The 18219-nt window shown below is 32.2% G+C and overlaps 1 protein-coding gene across 2 annotated transcripts in view; it reads right to left on the bottom strand.

Annotated features, from left to right (window-relative positions):
• LOC132698263 (BTB/POZ domain-containing protein 8) overlaps positions 1–18219 on the bottom strand; it is a 57825-nt gene that overhangs the window by 36742 nt on the left and 2864 nt on the right. For both annotated transcript variants that reach the window (XM_060664233.1, XM_060664234.1), the window contains exon 2: positions 1089–1312. In XM_060664233.1, coding sequence (XP_060520216.1) covers positions 1089–1312 — 224 coding nt within the window. The remainder of the gene's footprint in view (positions 1–1088; positions 1313–18219) is intronic.

Here is an 18219-nt window from a genome sequence, read left to right as displayed (position 1 = left end):
TTGCAGTTTTGTTCTTAGTTTTTAGGTGATTTTTATGGAACTATTAGCAATATGAATATTGCATCTTTAATATTATCCTTAACGTAAAATACTGCTTAAATTGTTCTTCCAAAGTTGCAGAGTTCATAATTATATTTTTGTTTAAATCTCGGATTTAATAAATTATTACCGCATTATATTTTGTATTAACATGTAACGCATGGTATTATCTGAAAGAATTATACTTAATTCGTCTCAGTTTTTTTTTATTTTGTTCTCAATCTTTTGTGATATCTTCGCACGGTTTGAAAGTTTACAATATTTTGTTCCTAAAAAAGTGTAGGTACAGGGAATGCATAATAAAATTGAAAGAGAAATTGGAGTAATTAATGGAAATATTTATTCACGAAAATTAATATTTTTGACTCTGACTCACTCTGTATAAACGATTTGAACTAATTTTAAGACAAGTATAGGATAGATAATGACTGTACCACTTTATAAAATTGTTGGCACAATAAAATTACAGCTGTCGGAAAGGGCGGCAAAAATATAAGTTATTAAACACAGGGCATTTTTGGGGAAAAAGGGCCATAAATCTTAAAACACTCAGACCATAACAACCGTACATTGTGTAATTGAGTATAAAATATCGTGTCTAAAACCGCATTAAAACTGCAGATATCAGCTTAAACTATCATTTTTTGTTCCAAATAGTTACATTTTCATTTCGATATCGTTCAAATACTGGTCAAAAGTCAAAAGGTTAATCAACCATTAGATATCAACGTAGAATCAATTTTCTGGGTCAAATAGTTGTCATAATATTCCTTTTGAAAAAATGATTTCCCACATATTTATAAATCACATGTATGAAAATAATTTTAAATTGTTTCTTTTAGACTTTGACACACTATTTGGACATCCTGTATATTCTCTAGCGGGAGTCTACATAAATCTAATCTTTGTCGAGCTTAGGGAATATGGTAGAAATGGGGTAGCGGCAAGGGAACCACCAGAACCAGACAAATCCTGAAAGTGGTCTACGAGAAAACAAGTCTGGGAACCTGGTCTAGATCATAGAGATCTCTCACTGGATATAAACGCACCTGGAATTTGTTATGGCACTGTCCGAATCCGAAGTGGTTTCGCTTGGTTCGGGTTCTATGGGATGCGGCGCGCTCCTATAGCACGCGGACCTTGACATGAGGAACGGACTTTCTACCCAGTGGCTCTCCGGGATCGACCTGCTCATTCGGGGAGTGAAATCGATCTCGACTTTCGGTTTTTGGCATTCCAAGTCCGACAGTTTCACAAATTGTTGCGGACATGTCTGAAACAATCGAATATTGATACGCCGCTGTCTCAACCTTGCGATGATGCTGCGAAAAAACCAATTAACTAAAGCTAACGGGTCAGCCAACCCTTCACGGTCAATTGTGGGCGAACGGTACAACGTATTGACGCTTCCGAAATAATTACAGTTCTAGGAAGAAACATATAAATATGTACGAGGCGGGTCGCCTTTTTGGAATGGAAATCGCGGTTCGTTGACCCACTTGTACCTATTAAAATGAGATTGCCGATGCGATCTGATTTGGCTATGAGCAAAAAATTAAATAATTACACGCCAGAAGATTGTAGTTGGATTTCGATTGCCACTCTGAATTTCAATTAAATAACGATTCCTAGAACAGCTACCGCCTTCAAAACTCTATACAGAGTATCCAAACTGTTTTACTTACTTTACTTACTTGACTTAGGTAAATTCCCTTATAAACCTCGGTGCGAGGAATAACATCGTTTCCTTGCCAATCGTTTTGCTAAACAGAATCAGAAACATCATGTTTTAGGTTTCTACGTCAAAAGTTAAAATTTACAACACGTAATAAATTACCATACCACAGAATTTTTAGATTTCTGTTGTTCATATTGATCACGAATCATACAGTCATATTAATAAACTTCTGAAAATACATAATAATATATATTAAAAGTATTAGTGCCGTCCGGACGGATCAACTTATGAGTGTTTAAAGAATAGTGGGTGTCCCAAATTTCAATTCATTCAATTGTCTTCTTCACGTCCTTAAAGGTCTATTTTTTAAAAGAAAATTGCACAGGCTACTGTAATACTATTTACAAATCTTCTGGATTCCTCTTGCGTCGGTTCTTTATAAATCAAACTTGCTGACACTTCGCCAATCATCAGAGCTTTACTAAAACTGGCCGCAATCTACTCTGTTCGTGCTTAATATTGTTTGAGGGGGGCGTAAAATCACATTTCCCACTTGAAAAAAAATATCTCAACATCTTTGATCCGTCAAAGAGAAAATTACGTGTGAAATATCAATAAAAGTCAATGCTACGGTGGTCATTAAACGCAACAAAAAATTCAAGATACAGTCGGATCGCATCGGCAACTTAAAAAACATCCTACGTCATCTATGGAACGTAACCTTAAATCTGTTATTAAGGTTTCTTCTTTATCAGAATTCGTGAGAAAGTCATGACTTCGTCTCTACGGACTCCCTAAGATTCACAAACCAGAGCTATACCTTCGACTAACTGTTAGCACCGTTGGGTTCTCCAACATATTCTCTAGCAAAATATCTAGCTTTTACATTAAAACCTATTTCTGGAAAAACTGATTATCATAATCAGCATCTATATCTATCCAATAACCAGTTCTTGCAAGCAAAAAGGATGTCGAAATACAATTGAAAAAAGATTCTAGTTCAGTCCCCAAGGTAAGCTATATATAATGTCTATTAACGTCATATATATATATATATATATATATATATATATATATATATATATATATATATATATATATATATATATATATATATATATATATATATATATATATATATATATATATATATATATATAAAAGTCATTCACATAATATTACATTAAAGGAAACGGTTTACATTGATATTTAAACGCGCCAACTGATAATGTTTTTATATTGTGCGGAATATTGTTAAACAAAAAATAAATAAAATAAATATCATAGTAGACTGTCCTATGGGGTGAAGGAGATATGAAGCAGCGAATTTTATTTGTTAGACACTATGGCCGATGCGTAATAATAATTTTATGAAACAACACAGCTGAGTGTAAGATTTTGCGCTTCTCCATAGACAGCCCTTTCGTTTCCTTTAATTGATACGAGACAGGTGGCATAAATGAATAGAAGGCATGCTTTCTGGACGCGGTGAATTCTGCTGTTGTCTATACTAAGGAGACAGGGGCCATATACAACATCGGCAAAAATAAAATGAACAAGAACAAGTGAATCTGTCTGTCTGATTTTGTCATTCCTACAAAAAAATTTCGTACGAAAAAATTAAATGTAAATTGAAAATAATAACGGAAACAAAAGACACCTGTGGTACTTAATAAATTTGTTTACTTAACTCTATCCTCTGAACAGTTTTAAATTAATTTAATTGAATTATGGTGAAAAAAAATCAAAAATTCATTTGCTGCTATTTCATTGAACAATTAAAAATACATTAGATCCAAACGATATTCTGGTTAGTTCAAAATTATTTCAGATATTAAAATTTTTCTTGTAACGGTCAAATTTATGAACAAATGTCGGGAACAGCTGTGGGTTCCTCATTATCACCAGTTATCCCGATTATATTTATGAAAGTCTTTGAGAAAGAAACCTAGAATTGAAACAGATTATATCTGTTTTTCTCTCTAATAATTTATACAATAGAGATATTAAGCTTTCCATTACAAAATACAATTCATCACAACCTTCTAAAGACAATGAGTTAGAAAGAAAACTTGCCACTGTTGTCCTTTCTTTCATTCAAAACATCATTGATGATACATCAAAAGTTCTTTGGAAAAAATTGTCCAACAATATTCCGTTTACGGTATCAGGAGTTTACAGCATATGCCGCAAAGATTATGGAAAGAGAGGGCAAAAAATATAAACTAGGCTCAAAGAAAATGCACACAGAGTTGACGGCCACAATGATAAAACCGGACATGAAATCTTATTCGGTAAAACTTCAAAGATGAATACTAATAGGTCCAAAGATATTTTTTCTGGTTTGAAGAGTATTATCGATTCCCAAAATTTGTTGCACGTATGCCTATATAAGTTGTATAATAAATGTTGCAATTAATATTACATACATAATATTCAAAAAATGTAAAAGTTCTAAATGTTAAATAAAAATTTAGTCTCAATATACATAACTACTTATTGAATAACGTTTTGAAATTTAATTTAGTGACTGAAGAATTGGAACTATTTTTATTCAACTTTCGTTCGAGATCTTAACCCTAAATGATAAATTTGTGTTCAAAAGGGAGGTATTTGAAATTATCTTTATTTTTCTCGTTTCAACAACGTTCAACTGTTCAATATTACCTGAGCCTGGGTTTTGGTCTCCAAAGTGTACGATTGGCTAAAGGCAATTAAACAGTTCCACATAGCTATTGCCAATTTTGTGCCTCTACACAGTTCAACAGAAATTCGCACCTCAGAAAAACGATAGACCGTCAATCGCGACGAAAGAATTCCACTACATCAAAACGACAAATAGAAAGCTGGACTGAGCCAAGAAGCGACGTTCGCGAAATTTGATTTGTTTATCGTTTTTTTTTTAATGGGGTCCGTAAAATTTTTACTTTCGTACGCTGGAAAGTGAAAATTGTCCACCTAAGAATTAATTGCAGCGGAGGAAACAATGAGGCGCACGCGTGGCTTGTACGGTGACAGTTGAAGAAAGTCCAAGACATCCACTTTCCATCTGGGTATTGATAATTATGTCCCGGTTAAAACGCTTACGATTAACTAAAGCGATGTTTGTTTTGTGGTTACATTAGCGCGTGTTTAACCGCGGACAATGTAAATTACACGACGTGTGATAGCCAAACGTATCCAAGGTCCTTCTCAAAGTCGACTTCTGAAAACTGATTGACATTGACTCAATCTAAGCTGAAATGGTACTCGCAAGGCAGCCAATATTGATTTTGTGAGGCAAACCTTATTTGGAAGAAGACGGGTAGTAATGGGGATTCCTTTCTTTGTCTTACACGCTAGCCCTAATGGCAAATAAGGGTAATAAGAGATTGTTTTATATTATTCCTTTATTATTCTACCCGGTTGGAATTTTTGAAGTTATTACTTTGCGATTTATTTCAACTTTTCCAGTATTTACTTACAGTGTCAAATTTTTACCTGACAACTGAGTAACAATTTAAAAATGTCAATTAAAAAAAAACTAATTATTCATTTTCCTAAAGCCGAATGAATGATATGATTTATATATTGTGTGAGGCGGAAAAAAATACTTTATTGGCAGAAAGACTTTACAATGCGAAGTACCCTAATAGATATATACCAACTAGACAATGTCTTGAGTGTTTAATCGAACGGTTTGATGCTAGTGGTAGGATCGAATATGAAAAATGCAAAGGATTGGAAATTTTACTTCAAGTTCAAGATCAGTAGTCGTCATGTCGTCTAGCTTATGTGATACACTCCAATCTACTGTTAACCGCAGCACAAACACAAATATCATCCATTCCATATGGAACTACACCAAGAACGTCTAAACCCTGATTTTTAACAAAAAGTAGCCGATGAAGTTACTTTTCGCAGTAATTGGTGACTTCATGTGTGGTGTGGAATAAAACAATGCTTAAAAAAAATTTGTATACGTCCAAATAGTGTGTCAAAGTTATAACTTTTTTATTTATTTTTATTATTTGTTTTAGAGCAAAATGTTAAATACCAAAATTATAGATGAGACTAAAATTATTTTCAAATAATTAAGTGATTAATAAATATATGGGAAACAAACATATATTTTTAAATGAACCACCATGTATATTATAGCATTAATAGATACCTCCTTTTATACTTAATACAAGTAGGCTTGTTATGGTCTATACTGAGTGTTTTAGGATTAATGGCCATTTTTTCATCAAAAATGCCCTGTGTTTAATACCCTATATTTTTGAAGCCGTTTCCGACAGCTGTAGTTTTAGTATTCCGATAATTTTATGAAACGGCCGTTTATCATATACTTGTATTGAAGTTAGTTCGAATCGTTTATACAGGGTGACTCGAAATGGGAAATATTAATTTCCGTGAAAAAATCAAATAGAACACTATTATACTTCCATTAATTACTCCTATTAATGTGCTTTCAATGTTATTAAGTATTTCGTATAATTAAAATTAACATTTTTTAAGTTATACGCATTTTTACGAACAAAATACTGAAAATTTTTAAACCGTGCGAAAATATCTCAAAAGATTGAGAACAAAATAAATATTAATTGAAAGTCAAAAGTTGTCAGAGACGAATTAAGTATACTGCGTTAAGATAATAACATTCGTTACATGTTAATACAAAATGCTGTGCTGCTTTGGAAAAACAATTTAAACAATATTTTACGCTAGGGTTAACATTAAAAACGCAATATTAATATCTAAAACAAATAATAAATGTTTTCGTTTATTTTGAACACACTGTGCCATCTAATTAAAATTCAAAAATAATGTCTCCATTGTAATTTTTTTGAAACTGTGAAAACTAGTATTTTTTTAGAAAAATTAAAATATTGGGAAAACTACTAGGTTATGTTATTAACAAAAAATTGAAGAATTTCAAAACGATTTCACAACAAAATTAAAAAATGGGGTGTTCCATTTAAAAAAATGGTTGTTTTATTCGTCGCGCTTTTTTCGGCCAACCTGTATACTTTAAAATACTTTTCAATTGTGGAACTTTATTTTATCGTTGACTCATCCCTGTATATCCGACTAGAAAACATGTACACATATTGCATAGAATACACAAACAGAAGAATGACTTCAGAAAATTGGTGGAAGTTTCACACATCGCGATTCCTGTAAATACAGATAGAAAGCAGAGCCGTATTACAACTTTTGTGGTAAATTATGACAGATGTAAGATTTCAGAGTAATACATTTATGTTAATTGAGTGCAAAATTGGATACTTTGCAGTAGAGAGTAGAAAAAATACACATTTTTACTTTAAATGTTGCTAAAAACTTTATAAACTTTTTCTGTTTAACTACACACATACAAACATCCACTCCTAGTCTGACAATCTTTACCAAAGCTTAAAATGAATTAAATGGCCCGACAAAGTATCGGCTTCTGTGCCTGTTGCAGGATCAGCTATTATTTTAAATATAATTAATACCTTATCGTGTTAAATAATAAATAAAACATAAAATGATATAAAGATGAAGTATTTACATGTAACAACATCGACAATTAATAACTCAGGATGAAAATATGGCAGAATGGCAGTGTAAATGAAATATTAAACTCGCCGAGAACACCCCATTTTCCTATTTATGTAATGAGCAAGAGGGCAGGAATTCCAATTACTAGTTGCCTTTTTCTAAGATAAAATTTACCTTATTTTTTATCACACCTTTGCCATTCCAGTTTATATAGGCTGTCCCAAATTCGAGGGAGACTATTGGAATCTCGGAAAATTCCGTTCAGGAGATACCCGAAAATCAGCAAGAAATTATTCCTGACCTTAATTTTTTTTTTAAACAAATGGCACTTTCTCATTGCAACTTTTGCTCCCCTCCAAGTTGGCATTATTAAGTTTTAAGTATGACGTTTCGGTTTTGCGCGCCCATCATCAATTTTCTTTTTATAAATACAGACCTGCATTTTTTATTTAATATTGTGAAAGAGCTCGTCATTCTGAAAAATACATCTATCACACTTAATGATTTATTAAAAAATAAAGCACTAAAATTGACAATAAAGCCAAATTTATATAAACAAAAATAAGGTGACCATAAAATAAAAGCATTTACGTGAAACAGTATAATTGTTTTCATTATTTTGTTAATAACCTTGTTAATACACTTCGAGGATCAATCAGACATTTTGAAAATGAACTGCAACTTCCGAGAATACAAATACGGAGGACATTACATTCAAACCACTATCATTCCTACAAAAATTACTTAAGTTAAAAACTTAAACCAACAAGTGATATTAAATAATATTTTCGATAAGTTCGATGACAAACCGTTAAATATTGTGCAATCGTGGCAACAAGATGGCAAATAATAAATACCTCAAACACATTATTTCCATATAAGTGGATAGGAGATCATGGACAAGACGGTTGAATGAAATTGCAAATTTTCATTTTTTCCGGATATCTCCGAATTTTCTCGATTTAGAAACGCATTAAGCATTAATTAAGCACAAAACACAATCGACTTCGTATTCCTTACGTTCCCGAGATCTCAATAGTCCCCCTCGAATTTGGGAAAGCCTGTACAACGTGGTGAAGTAAGCGCAAACTACCCACTGTAGAGACGCTAAAATCTATGATCAAAGCAGGCAAAAGAAAATTTTCCTTTGATTATTTACTTCAGCCTTATTTTGTTTATGTAATTATTATTTTTTTTATTCAAAAGCAAAATGTTTTAATATGCGCAGCGCTTAATATTTCAATAAAAACAATTTCCTGATCTTTACGTTTGAAGCACATAGTAACAAATATTTCTAATAATCATAAATAATAATAACAATAAAAATAAAAATAATAATAACAACAATAATAATAATCTTATAGTAATGTAGTATATTAATACAAAATGCAATATAATAAGGCATACTTCAAAAAAGAAGCCATATTGTAAATAATTATTAATTATTAATATTTTTATATAATAAATCAATCACAGAATTACTTAATTATTAGCCCCAATTGAATGTTAATAACCTCGATATTTCGATTTGTAGAAACATGGAATTTTGTAGGGAAGTTAGCAATCGCAGAAAATTCCGAATAAGTTACCTCATAGTCAATCTAGTTTAAATAAAAGGTACTAAACTATTTATCTAATGGTGGTTTGAAGATTTTGTCAGTATAATTTACAAATTTTATAGGTAGTATAGGTGTAACAGGAAAGTCAAATAAGTTCGAGTTTTTGTCTTGCAGAATGAACAGTGCATAAAAAAAAGGTTTTCCTCTTGCGTTTTTCAAAGAAAGTTCCACAGGCTACTGTAATACTTTTCGTAAAACTTCTGGATTCCTTCTGCGTCGGTTTAAATACACTTCACCACAACCTTGCAACAGCAATAAAACCGAACGCAATCCCACACTTGCGACTGTTGTCCTTTATATTCAAAACATAACTGACCACATATCAAAACTTCTAAAAAAATATAAGGTCAAAACCAGATTTACCACTTGTCCCAAAATCTCTCAACATCTTCGATCGACAAAATTCAATTTGAGATGCCAGGAGTTTACAGCACATGCGGCAAAGAATACATTGGAGAGACCGGACGGAAAATATCAACTAGGCTCAAAGAAGATGAAAGAGCCTTAAGACTAAGACAAATAAACTCATCAGCAGTTTACGAACACAATCACGAAACCAGACATAAAATTTTATTCGATAAAACTAAAATTCTTGCATGTAATCAATTCTTCTACCAACGGAAAATCCGAGAGTCTATAGAAATCTATAAGCAACCTAATAATCTTAACCGGGACTCAGGTCTCCAGCTGTCACCAATATAGGAATCCGTCATCCGAGACGGTGTTTATGCCCCTCATTTAGCTCCGCCCCTTTCAAACAATATAAAAGCAGCAGTAAAATGCGAGCCAGTTTCAGTCAAGCTCTGAAGAAGCCAACAGGATGATTGGCGAAACGTTAGCTAGTTCGAGTCAACAAAAACCGACGCAGCAGGAATCCAGAAATTTTATAAAAAGCATGTTTTCTCTTACGGTGCATCCATTTTTCAGAGCTTAATATAATAAAAGCATAATTACGAGAAAATATTATAAGTAATATATTTATTCATTAATTCAAGCACTAATAAATTCAGCGGTTTTAGACAACGTTCGGCGGTACGATGCAGGAGAATTGCGGAAGACTAGAGTCTACAGCGCATAAAATAAAAATTCTGCCAATAATTTTCTGTGGTACAGATATCAAGGGCACGCCTAATAATTTCACCTCACCTTGTAAGGCTACAAAAGCACAGTTATCCACGTTGATATTTGCTGTCCTGTTAGTTCTAATTGGAACTTGAAATGAAGATATTTATACTCGCATTTTAATTAATTCACGACGTAAAAATTTAATTGGTATTGCAGTTACACAACAAAGTTTTCCTGCAGGCTGAATTTTATCTATCAGCTGCTATAACTTAACTATATAAATATAAAATTCTAGTAAATTATAGAAAATTGCTATAGGGTCTAAAATTTCATAATTTTCAAATTATCTAACGATTATCTAATGATAGTCCAAACTATCCGATTTTGGAAATAAAAAATATCATAGTTTTTTAATGGCCATATTATTGAGTCACATCCAAGATTCAAAAACTTATCTTAATCGCTAGATATGTTTAATAGTTTTAGGTTTTTATTGCGCTGTAGCCGTTAGTTAGCTATAAAAAAATAAGACAAAAATAATGATGTGATCAAATGTGTGAAAACATACCCCTGAACCTTTTTCAGCTAGCAACTACCGACATTTCCTGCATGAAAAAATACCTCAGTTACTTTAATGAATTTTCACATTTCCATCATGATGTCAGGAAGTTCTTGGATGGGCAGTACCAACGAAAATTGATACGTTGTGTCTATTTTATGGCCTCCGAGATTGATGCGACTTAATTGTCCAATATTTTTTCCATGAAGATTGCATCGGGCATATGTCGAGGACCGATTATAAAAAAACTAATATCAACGACGAATTCAAAACTAAAACACGAAACTTCTATGTCTGCGCGCGATTGACAGTTATCACAACGCATTTTCATTGGACAACACAATGATATCGTTTGAGTTTTTGCGAGAGGTTAGCCACTGTGCGAAATACTGTCACAAATCGGCTGCAATCATGTGAAATCATTGCGAAATCACGCGAAATCATTGCCGAATTCGTCGAAATTTCAAACGGTATTGAGCGACGGGTGACGTTCTCATTGTGTTAACCAATGAAAATGAGTAGTGATAATTCAATTGCGCGCAGCCGCAAAAGTTTCGTAGTTTTGAATAGTTTATCGATGATGTTAAGTTTGCTAATAGTATTTAAATGTGCAATAGACAGAGAGTCTTGAAATATGTGTTGAAAAAGAAAGGTGACTTCTGTAATTGGGCCGGTTACGTACATTCGATCTTCAATATATTTTTTTTTGTTATGTTGGTACACATATCCCTAACAAATGTTCGCAATTTGACCCAGTTTGCAAGTTTACTTTTTTTTGTGAGACAGAAGCGTTAGACATGTTTGGTGTGCTCAACGATTCTCTGCTGTCAAAAAAAATGGAACAAAGAATTTGCATAAAATTTTGTGCAAAAAATGGAATACGGTGCTGCAAACCACTTGAAATATTGATAACGGCCCATGGTAAGTGGTACCAGCTGTACCAAGATGGCCGAGAAGACGCCGATGACGAACCTCGCTCTGGACAACCCAGCACTGACGAAAGCGTTAAAAAGTGAAACAAATGGTGTTGAAAAATCGTCCAATCACACATCTCTATTGCCTCGTGCCATGAATTTTTTTCCGAAGTTTTGGGCATGACGTGCAGCAGTAATTCTCCCTTCTTTCTTTCTCTTTATCTTGTTTAAGTATCTCGATAACTATCAAGATACACACTAGATAGATAGAAGATGAAGATAATGCCTGTTAGGACTTAATTTAAAAATTTACAGAAAGTCAGCAAAACATAATGGCATAGGATTTTTAAAATGGAAAAACGTTTTATTTGATGATTTTTCCATTTTACTTTTTATATTTCTTTAGGTATTTATTGACTTCGTGTGTATCAATAAAGATCGCTAAAGTTAGCCATTCTATAAGACAATCAACCTGAAATATAAAACAAACGCTTTCAGTAGGGAAATCGATAGACTCAGACCTGCAAACCCGTGCGAGAAAAAAATAAAAATTTCTCTGAAACGATAAAATTTAGGTATAGGATATATAGGGTCGTAATAATAGTGATACCTCCTTTCTCATTCCTACTCCCGCCACGTTAATTTGTGGATCTTAGTAGCTGTGAAATTATAATAGCTAATTAAAATTGCTCACGTGCACACTCACGCGATATCCTGTGAAACTACTGATTTATGAAATACTGTCACAATTTTTAACATGGTGATTAATCCTTCGAGTTTTTGTCGATGATTTCACGCGATTGCGGCCGATTTGTGACAGTATTTCGCGTTATACCCTTAGCAGTGACTCTTCTTGCGTTATCTAAAGTACTCACCTAAGTTATATTAAAAAACTAAAACTCTAAATGAACTGGGTCATTAACACATAGTCATGTCCTCGGCTATACTTAACGCCGTGTCATAGCCTAGATCCAGAAAAGGTTCCAAGACCAGAGTTCAGGTCCGGACCGACCCAGTTATTATTAATTAGTAGGCCTTATTACCGAGGAGCTGTCCGGTGTTATATTTCGCAATCGGCTAATCATGCAAATCACGTTTGCCTCATTGCATTTGTTTGTTTTTAGTCGTTATTGATTGTTTCATTATTCCGTTCCTAGAACGTGCATGTAAGTGGCGAGGTAAACGCAAAGCAAATTAAACATTACATTTAAAATATACCGCTCCTCGATATTCGTTGTAACTAAATCGAAAACTTTCCCGAATTCAACCAAACTGTACGCGCGTAATTTAGTCTAAAAATACAATCAAAGACCTTGCGCTCCTATTTTAGATTCGCGCTTAATTTCGATGCTGCCGTTTCCAGAACTATTATTGCGTATTATTTCGTAAATTTCGACGAATCAATTTCTATCACAACCGCAAAATAAAAAAAAATACTGCAAAACTAAATGACAACTGACCAAACGGTGAACTTTTACGTTTCTTACACACACAACTTGTCAAATTCAACTTCTATTTTCTTAACTATTTTCATTTATTTGTCAACGATTGAAGTAAAATTACCATACTTTCCTAACTTTTTTTGCCCCTGAAAGATTTAATATACCTCACCTTAAAATGATAATTGCCTTGCGTTGATTTCTAGTACAAATACAATAAAAATACACATACATACAAATACAAATACAAATTCTTCTTTGCTTTGGTGGATAAGTAAACCTGGAATTTTGATTTTAGGGTTTTTTGTTTTGTCTCAGTAATCTCATAATTTTGGTCCAAATTGGTAGAGCTCTCGTTCACCATTTTATCAAAATCATGTGATGACGGAAATTTATTATTCTTCAATCAGGTAAATTTCTCAATATCAGAAGTCCGTCCTATTCTGTTTACGTTTAGGCTTGATAATTATTTCTGGCAATTTTCTGGGTAATGTAATGGGTTTAGATTGCTGTTTTCTAATCTTTCCCTCAGCTAGGTTCTTTGTCGTCAGCTTTTTTAGCATTTTTCGACAGGAACGGCACATTCACATCCAATACTTTTGCAATATCATTAGAATTTTTTTTATGTTTTTTGCTTATTACCTTTTACGTCCGTTTTGCAGATCTGACATTGCATATCTTATCATTCCTTGTACTCGTCTTGTATCGTGTTTTCTAAATGAATGTCAATCATTAAGGGGTTTTTCGGTTCATTATAAAAAGAAAACTTCATTTGAACATATGTCCTAAGCGTCCTAACTTTTGAGATACAGGGCGGTAAAGTTTTCAAAAATAAAATATATTTTTTAAATATATCTGTATTACCACTTTAGATATTTTAATAAAATTTGGAACACATATATTATGTATCAACAAGGCATTATTAACTGTACCACAACTTTTTTAAAATACACCTGTCTATTTTGGCAGACATTGATGGTACGCCACTGATTTCTCTTAAATAAAAATTATTTTTACAATCTCCAATCATTTCTAAAAAAAATTAATTTCTTGATTTTTTTCAATCCGATGTACGGTTTTCGCTTAAAAAATAAAAACCTCTTCTCTGCATGGTCATTACAATATCGTTATAACAGCATGCAGAGAATTATTATTATCATTATTACTTGTTACTTAAGTAATTGCCTATCTGTTTTATTAAAATACTTCAAAAATCAAAGTACGAATACGAAGTACGTAAACTCTGAGGTTGTAGGCTCTAGAAGAGCTAAAGGATCGTATAAGAGCATCCTACGATTTAATAAGAAACACTGGAGGTATACTTCAAACTAACCAAAACTAACCAAAACTGTAAAAGTAAAAAGACACAGTCTACTAATTTGTTTTCCCGAAAGACACTAATTGGTAATTAAAAATTAGATATTTTGTTTTAGATAAATATTTAATTTTTGACAAAAAAAATTCTCGATTTGATCAGTGCAGTGGAGACTTAATTTTTTTTAGTCAGTAGCACGGTTTTAACTTAAAAATAAAAACTAATTTCTCTGAATTCTGTCATATTAACGATATTATAACCAAGCAGCGAATAGATTTTTGTTTTTTTTTTAGCGAAAACCGTACTTCTGGAAGAAAAAAATCAATAAATTAAATTTGTTTAGAAATGATTGAAGATTGAAATAATTTTTCATACGCCCGCCACTAGTGCATTAAAAAAAAAGTGGTATACTAAATAATTAATAATAATTAAAAAAAATATATTTTATTTTTGAAAACTACAAACCTGTATCTCAAAAGAAGAAGCTAAACGAGGAACAGCGAAAGCGGAAATTCTAAGAAAGATGAACTCTATAGCACACTTAGTCCAAGCTATCAAAATCAGGAAAACGGCAGTAGATATTGCGTCGCGACGGCCAAACAGGTTGCTACATTTGAACTACTCGGTATGCTTGACATATACTTCCATACATATTCCACACTACACCTCCATATACCAATGCTGTATTCCTATATACCTCTCAAATACCTCCATATACCTCTCCAATACCTCAATATTCCCTTTCTATACCTTCATATAACTCTATGCAACTCTTCTATACTTTCATATATCTCTCCATATATGTTATCTATAATGGGATACACAATGAACATCTAAAATATGGAAGACATTCATTTAAAAATCAGGTATTGGATTTTAAGAAAAATGCTAGCACAAGTCCAAAATCTTTTTTGAGCATTTTTTTATGGAACACCTTTTTTAAATTCTGTGTAAATGTACGACTGGTTTCAGAAAAACTGATACGACTCTTAAATCACTTTTTTTCAAAGTTTAGAGCAAGATCGAAATAATCAGCACTAGTAATTGAAATAAGTATATGTGTGTTCTGACCATAGAACCGACATAAATTCAGTTCCAGTTCCAATATTAACCACTTTAAGTTTATATGAAACTGGGTCCCTGGTACGTACACCATAAATATAACGCAAACACTACTTTTGGACCCTGTGTATCCCGTTGATGTCACACAAATCGAAACATGGGCCATATACAGTACCACAAAAATTAAAATGACTTAAAAAAAAAAAGAATCAATCAACATTTTTTTTAATGACTCCGACAACAAATGTCTGTTTGGATATAACATTTTTAGATCGCCATATCCAGTGCGTATCAGCTTATTAAAATGAGGTGTAAAAAGAACTTCAATATCGAAATCAAGTCACAAGTTTCTACCGTTGGGGCTTTTATTTCTTTAGCATAAATTGTTATGCTAAAAGTATCTTGAATAGTGTCCCACTGTTTACCAAATGTCATTATTGAAAACTTTTTGCATTAATTTCTAAATTATGATTATTTTAAAACTATATTAATTTTTCTAAATCTTCATTTATTAATATTAATAGTCTTAGGGTAGATAATAATGGTAGTATACTGATCGGTCTCAGATCACTAAAATTTGAGATTTAGGAGTTTTCAGGGAGTGGAATTAGTTTTGAAATCTTTCACGTCTCCGGAAATACTTTATCTAATAGACAATTCACAATATTCATCTCCCAATGCAAGAGTCTTTATTTCTAACAAAAACTGTCTAACATTCCCTCAGTAAATGGCACTTAAAAATGTGTTTTACAATTATTGTGATAATAGTAAGGACGAATTTCGAGCTGACGAGAGCAAAAAGCTATTGTTTATTTTATTAGTTTATTGTCTCATATATATTTTTTTTGTGTAGATTATTAAGTTTTTTCCAAAGAGTCTTGACATTATTTAAATTACTGTTCACGCAGTGGTCGAGATGATGTTTTTTTTTCTGCGCTAAAATTTGTTTGAGATTAGAATGAGATGATGATATACTTTATGAATACATTTACCCAAACATTAACATAAACTAGTGCCACAATCACAATAGTATATTAAAAACGGAATTTAAGTCACGAGTTTATTTTTTTAATAAACGGACATGTTCGAGACATTTTCTACTACATAGAGTTTTTGGGGACATTTTTGCAAAACATCACAAGTATATTCATGACATGACCGTCAGAAATGACAAGCCGTACGATAATATCCCGGAAATGTCCGAAGTGACTCGGATGCGTGGGACAAAAAACTCACCTGGTAAAGTGACGCTTTCCGCACGCTAAATCGGTGTATAATTAGGTATTTTACAGAAGGGAGTATAAAAAATTCATTGAAATCATAAAAGGCATGAAGGAATGAAGGTTATAAAGTTTTGTAGATATGACAACTGGGCAATTGGCTACAATCAACAATTTACCACTAAACATTTTATCATAATTCATTGTCAGCGCATGTTGAGTTACTCAAACATACGATATTATAGTTCTGGCATAAATGACGACATAAAAAATTATGTAAACGTAAAAGATCTATGGAAACCGATATTTATGAATTCCCCCATAGATTATATATTTGCTTGGTGCAAACTTTGCTATTTACACAGGCGGTAAGCTTGCATGCTAACAATGTTGTAATATTATAACAATTACGTCAAAAATCGATAATGAAGCTTAACGAACAAAAAGATAAAAAAAATTATATCTTAATTGCACGTACCACCATTCTAAAATCCTAAAAATCCAATGCCTGGCCAAAAAAAAAAAAACATACAACACGCTCACAACGATGTCGCGGAAGGTGCACCGATAACGAAATAACATTTGTTATTCCAAGCTTGTAATGTCAACGCCAATATTGCTCTTTGTTTTCGAAAACCGATAAGACATCTTTAATTCAACACCGCGGAATCCTATCAAGTCTTAACGGACGCTAATTTAAATTTAATGAGCAATGTGCAGCGCGCTGTTTATGATAAAGTTTTTTCTTATTTCGAAATTCTTAAAGTCAATGATAAATAATTATTAACACTGATATATACAGGGAGAGTCCGCAGTGTAGCAATACTTTAATAGCTTAAAGAAGATTTTTTAAAGATTAAAACAAATGTATACAGGGTGTTTCAATGCAAATACAAAAAACCTAAAGGGTGTTATAACCTTGGCGCAAAAGCCAACCAATAGAGGGATATAACGCTACAAATATGACGGAAAAATAATGTTTTTATTTTTATCTTATAAACGAAAATAGAACAATAAATATTACGGAAGGATTACTATTATAGAAACCCAGTTTCTGGTTCTTTTTTTAATATGACTGGAGGGGATAAAATTAGACTGCCTCTATAATTCTTCTTAACTAAATTTGAGGAAAAACGCAATGGCAAAAAAATAAATTTTGATAGACGAGTTTTTTAGAAACTTTTTTGCCTTCTGCCATTTTTTCATAAAATTTACAGTTTCCACTTAAAAAAATAATTGCGTACCAACATTTACCTAAACAATTATATTTTGAAAATAATTTATTAATAAACACATGTGTAAACTATGAATCAATACAACATTTTATTTAAACAATGTAATAAGAAACGCGTTAAGAAATCACAGCCGCAAACTGGATTTTCTGTAATCAGATTTAATTTTTTCATTTGGAAACGGTACGTATTACGAAAAAAATGGCGGGAGTAAAAAGTTTCTAAATCAGGACATATAATAAAAAATATATCTCTCAAGTCATTGCAGAAATTTATTAAATTTAGTTAAGAATGACAGGGTTATTCTAATTCCATCCTGGCCACTTATTAAAAAAAGTAATAAAATTTTTTGCAGAAAGTGTGTTTTTATAACAATAACACTTTGGTAATATTTTATGGTTCTATCTATTATCTCTCTATATCTCCATAATTGATGGATTTTGATTTAACGATATTATTTAAAGAAATAAAAAAAAATAAAAGCCACTTTCTGTTTGCCATTTTTTGACCTCTACAAGATAGGGTTGGAAGATTTCAAGTAGGACGTTTTG

Source organism: Cylas formicarius, unplaced genomic scaffold (genome assembly GCF_029955315.1).
Source record: "Cylas formicarius isolate icCylForm1 unplaced genomic scaffold, icCylForm1.1 PGA_scaffold_2__14_contigs__length_35257938, whole genome shotgun sequence".
In the NCBI taxonomy this organism is placed as follows: domain Eukaryota; kingdom Metazoa; phylum Arthropoda; class Insecta; order Coleoptera; family Brentidae; genus Cylas; species Cylas formicarius.
This window is presented reverse-complemented; position numbering and strand designations above follow the sequence as displayed.